This window comes from Trypanosoma equiperdum (assembly GCF_001457755.1).
Source record: "Trypanosoma equiperdum strain OVI genome assembly, contig: ctg_1655, whole genome shotgun sequence".
NCBI lineage: Eukaryota > Euglenozoa > Kinetoplastea > Trypanosomatida > Trypanosomatidae > Trypanosoma > Trypanosoma equiperdum.
Window position 1 is genome coordinate 46,375 of NW_027123677.1, and position 5,241 is coordinate 51,615.

Consider the following 5,241-nt stretch of genomic DNA (forward strand, 5'->3'; position numbering starts at 1 on the left):
CACGTACCGAAGGTAATTTGTGGCGCACATTCTTTTCTTTTTTTTCATCTTCTCAAATCCTACGCTATTCTTCCACGACGTGGTTTTATCATTCTTTCTTTTTTTCTTCTTTCATTTTCTTCGCCATTGAACGCACTTTTATTGCGTGCGTTTACCTACTTCACTTTCTGCTGTATCATGCAGAGTGACGTGGTGCCCTGTTTGGTTTGCAGCGCTGTATCGTGACTCGCACCTGATCACCATCCAAATCGCCCCTATACTCGGGTCGCGATAACTTTCGGTTGTGTGCGCGACAGGCCGGTTGATAAACATTTTACCCAGCGCTGGTTTATCGCTTGAGGTAACGACGCCTCTTTGTTGCTCTGAAAAATCTTGGCGTGAGGTTAACGTCATCACCACCGGTAGTGGGATATCACGCGTCTTTTTCTCGAGCGTAGGAGCAAATGTTAACGCCCGTGTTCGTTTGCACGCAAGATGACTCCTTCGTCATTGTAGCGATCACTCTCTCCGCTATGTGCAAAGTGATGGGAGCAGCATTTGATATCACCAGACTCCAGTTTACGTTTCATTGCGCACCATATTACCTACGGTTGAAGTTTGACCAACCCATTGCAGAAGGACGCGGGGAACGGGCAACATTTGACATTGCCTCATCCCTTTTAACCGTGTACATACCGAAGGAAAACCGTGGTGAGGTTTTTACAAACCTTGACAATCCTGCGTATCTTATTGCAACGGATATGGAGCGGAGGCGGCTCGTGCAGCTTGTGGGAGGCGTTTGCTCCGCCGTGCGAGCTGAGAATGAAGCGGCTAATGAAGAAGAAAGAGAGTGTGGAGATGATGAGGGAGAAGACACTGAGTTCCGACAGAGACTTCAAGCACCGCGTGGGCACACCATTGATTTGAAGGAGGGCTTCGGCGATTACGGCTTCGCGGCCAGTTTCCACGGCACGTTCGCTGCGCTTGATGCCGATGTAGTGGCTGACATTCTTGATCTGCCGTGCAACCCGGATGAAACGACAGGGGAGCAGCGGCGGCAGCTCCGCACCCAGCGGGAACAGGAGGATTTTGACGAGGATGCGGTTCTTCTAAGTTTTGAGGACGCTGAAGGTGATGTTGAGTGCCTGCTGCGTTATGTGCCCCAGCACCAGAGGGACTACATGAATGCCCTTGATGCAGAAGGCATTCGTTACGTCCGACCAGCAACGGCGATGGAAACAGTTTGTTGCCCCGTGACTAGTGATAACAGCGGCGACAATGGTAGCGTCTGTGTTAACCGTTCCGATACGCTGGAGGAGGAGGATGTTGTGCTTCCGGACGGCAGTGGTTTGGTAAATATATGGACCGGTAACATCGCGGACTTTAAGCGGCCACTCATTGAAGAGGTGCAACCGACGGAGCCGAGCACGGAAGATCACGAAGCTGCCCATGCAGCTGCTTCCAGCGTCCCAGACACGAGTGGAGAGAATTCCACCATGAGTTCCAAGTGCCTCGCAGTTCCGCAGCGGCGCCCGTGCGCAAACTTTACAACGGAAGAGCAAGCTGTGCTCCTGCGAATAACCGCGCCACGGTTGCTGTTTCCCCCCGTTGGTAGTGCAGTTAACGCGTTAACTTTGGACATTCTCTTGGCTGAAGCGTACGACGATATTGTAACAGAGGGAGCGGGCTGTAGCGAATCACTATGGAATGTGTGCAAGTTAAGTCCAGCTCTTTCTTGGCTTGACTCCCCCAATACCGTCTACGATGCCTGTCTAGCCTTCGCCCGTCGCGTCCTTGTTTACCCGCTGCACCGTAATTTCGCACTTGTGCAGCGTGCATTTTCATTGGTTGGCATCCGTTTGCTCTTAGGGAAGTCTTATGTCATCAAAGCGCTTTTGCGTGTACGTGACATTCTCGCCCACGCCGAGCACCGCCATGTTCTCGTGACACTGTTCATGTCCCCGCTTATTGGGTATTGGATGAATGTTCAAGATGTTGACAAGCGACTAGCGCAGCTGGCACTCGAAATGCATGGACATGTCACTCGCACCGCACCCGAGTGGGAAACAGTCCCTCCAACACCTCATACGGCACTTCTTCTGCAGCAGAGGCGTCAAATGTTTCCTTTGCACGTTCTCAACTTAGGCCTCCCAATTTCGTGATGCATGGAGGTTTCAGTACTTTTTAACCGTTTTGCACACAAACCGTGAGGATAAAGGTGAAGCGAAGCCGATGTTGAAAACTTTGGATAACTCCTTACGGGGTATGGCACCTGTTTCTGCTTGTGTGTATATGTAGCGGGCGGAAGAGAGAAGCAGAGCTTGTTGTTGTTGTTGTTGTTGTTGTTGTTGTTGTGATCTGCCGTTTCCTTCTGTGTACATCACTTCACATTCCCCTTTTTTGTCGTTTTATCCGACCAACTGAACGTGTAAATCTTCCTTCTCTTTGTACTTGTGGTGTTGCGTATTAATTTTATTTCGCGCGCTGTGGGCAGCTTCTCCTTTGTGTCTGCTTGGATGTCACGCCTAGTTCATGCGCATTACCTTTTGTCTTTCTCTTCCTTCAATAACCGACTGAAAAGGCGAAAAGAGTTGGCGTCTCCCGCGATTGGGTGTGGTGGTGGCAACTGCCGCACACCGGTGAGTGTCTAACGGAAGGAAAGCATGAAAAATTATACACCGGTAGAAATCGCAGCGAGTTTCTTTTCGGCCTATGGTGACCCACGATCCACCTCAATAGACTTCTCCCTTGACGGAAAGTATTTTCTGTCTACCCATACGGATGATGCGATGAGGCTTGTAGACGTTACCGAAATTAAACACAAGGAGACGATCGCCCTCAACACTGTGGGTTTGTGGCGCGCCCGTTTCACGCAGTCGAGTGGCGTTGTGTGCTTAGCTTCACATCGCCCATGTGATGGCCATTTATATCTTCTCAATCTCAACACTGCGCAGCTTTTTGCTTCCATGTCATTTGTAAGTGATACTGTGCCAGTTGTGCCTGCAATCCCCAATCGTCCGGCATACACCGCTATAGCGCAGTCTCCATGCAACGATACGATCGCCGCCGTGTTTTCCGCTCAGGGTCGACTGCTTCTTTTCCATCCCCTCATTTCGGGAGCGGTAGCGGCTTCAGCAGAAAACACATTCATTGGTGGTGGTGGCGCTATTTCTTTTAGTCCTGAAGGAACGCAGTTGTTAGTGAGCGATGATTCATGTGTTCGCGTGTACGACTATCGTAAACTCTTCTCTGGGCCGCTGCTTACATTGCAGCACAACAAAATGTTACCCCACTGCGACTCCTGCGGGGAACGTCGTTGTATCGGGATGGATATTGGGAGCGGGGGCGAAGAATTGCTCCTAACTTACGAGTGTGGTGGAGTTCTCTTGTATGACCTGAGGCAAAATGCCGTACGAGGTGCAAATTTTGGTATTAAGGGAACCATTGACGGGATCAATTCAAGTTGTTCCGTTGGTGCGAGATATGTTCACCCATATTTAGGCCACTCGCCCGTGGTTCAGTTGGATTCCACATCAGGGAAAGATACAAGGTTACTCGTATATCATGGTTCTCGGGCAAAATCGCGATGGGGGTCATTACGTTATGAAATTCTATGCGTAGCTGATGGGGATCCCATTGCCATGAGTGTCAATCCTCAATATTCGATGGTGGCAACGGCAGCAGGAGGAGTTACGTGGTGGTCTTTTCCTCCACGGTAAATCGCTGTTTGGTTTTCGGCTTTGTTTTGTTTTTGAAACCATGAAGAAGAATGGAAAAAAAAAGGGGGAGGATGGATTTTTTCTTTTTCTTTTTCCCATGTGCTAGTGTGTGTGTATGTGTATGTGTTGTTGTTTTCTTTTAAACGAAAAAAAAACAAAATGAGTACTTCTCAACGTTTGGCAAGCGGTGAAGGTTTTTTTATTTCGGAGGGGTTTTTGTTTACTTTTAGGGAATTTGTGGAGAAACAAATGTGTCAGTAGGATGGGTGAAAAAGGAAAAATGCGAGGGAAAATGAGATGAACAAAAAGTGTAAGGAAGTTACTTCATTTCTTCTTTCTTTGTGCTTTTTTTTTTAAAAGAAACTGAACTACATTTATTAATCATAACTTTTCTATCTTCCTCATATTCGTTGGGCCACGCGTTGGCACATCCATGGTTTTTTTCTTTCTTTCCTTTCGGTATACAACAAAAATCAAAACAGAACGCCCAAATGCAGATGCCTTCCCTTTTCACACGTACGATAAGAAAAAAAAATTAAAGTTTTTTACAAAAAAAATCTACATGCAGAAGAGAACGTATAAAAACATTCAGAACAATAAGTGGGCATGCGCGCTTCCAAGCATATACGTGTATATTTCTTAATTTATTTGTGTGATGAAATATATTTGTATTTGATTTCACTTGTGTATGTATGCGTTTGTGTTTGGAAATGTGCATGCCCATTGGTAGCAGTGAATGTTTTGTTTTGTTTTGTTCTACCGTCAATGTTTTCCTTAACGTTTGCTTTATTTTTGTTCCTTTGTTCATGTTTGTTTGTAATTAAAGCCATGCTACCGCCTTTTGGCATATTAAATTTATATCACTGAAAAGCGCCTCACTTTTTTGTTCGTTTTTCACGCTTTTCGTCTCTCTCGCGTTTCTTATCCTTATTGTTGTTATTATTATTATTATTATTGATATTCCCTCCAACACCATCTTTAGGGTTACAACAACAAACGGAACTCAAACAAACTCCGAAATAACAAAGTCTTCTTTTTTCCCCCTTTCCTACTCTTTCTATTCTACTCTTTCTCTTCTGTTGTTCCTCCTTTTCGTACATTTATATATTTGATGGCTTCTGTAGAAAAATGTATTTCCCTTTTCTCTTCACACCTCTCCATTTCGGTTTTTTTGTTTTTTTTTCTTTTCGCTTTGTTTTCACGTGTGCACGTGTTTTTGGTGCGTGACAACTGCCTTCACTAACACACGCTTGTCGGCTTCTGCTAGCTCACAGGACACAAGGAAATAATAATAATAACAATAATAATAATCCCGATATTTTTGCTGCCTTTTAAATTTGATTTAATTTTTTTTCTTCTTTTGTTCATTCACTCATTCATTCATTAAATTTCATTTCATCTCTTCATATGCGTAAGTGTATAATTTTCTGGAGAATGTGGCCAGGCGGACTGTTGTTTAAATTTGTGTGTGTGTGTGTTTTTTTTTAATCCTTCACCTTGTTACCTATTAAGTTTTTTTGTAATTTTTTCGTTTGTTTTTTTT

The 5,241-nt window shown here is 45.3% G+C and overlaps 2 protein-coding genes across 2 annotated transcripts; both read left to right on the forward strand.

The window, feature by feature from the left end:
- Positions 1-443: 443 nt before the first annotated feature.
- TEOVI_000501900 (SHQ1 protein, putative) lies at positions 444-2,141 on the forward strand (the record flags this gene model as incomplete). Its single annotated transcript, XM_067222570.1, has 1 exon — positions 444-2,141. One exon carries the CDS (start codon positions 444-446, stop codon positions 2,139-2,141), a length of 1,698 nt encoding a protein of 565 aa, XP_067078671.1.
- A 501-nt stretch (positions 2,142-2,642) lies between these two features.
- Positions 2,643-3,698, forward strand: TEOVI_000502000 (uncharacterized protein; the record flags this gene model as incomplete). The annotated part of the gene is made up of 1 exon (XM_067222571.1): positions 2,643-3,698. The coding sequence occupies one exon, from the start codon at positions 2,643-2,645 to the stop codon at positions 3,696-3,698; it is 1,056 nt and encodes a 351-aa protein (XP_067078672.1).
- Positions 3,699-5,241: the final 1,543 nt, after the last annotated feature.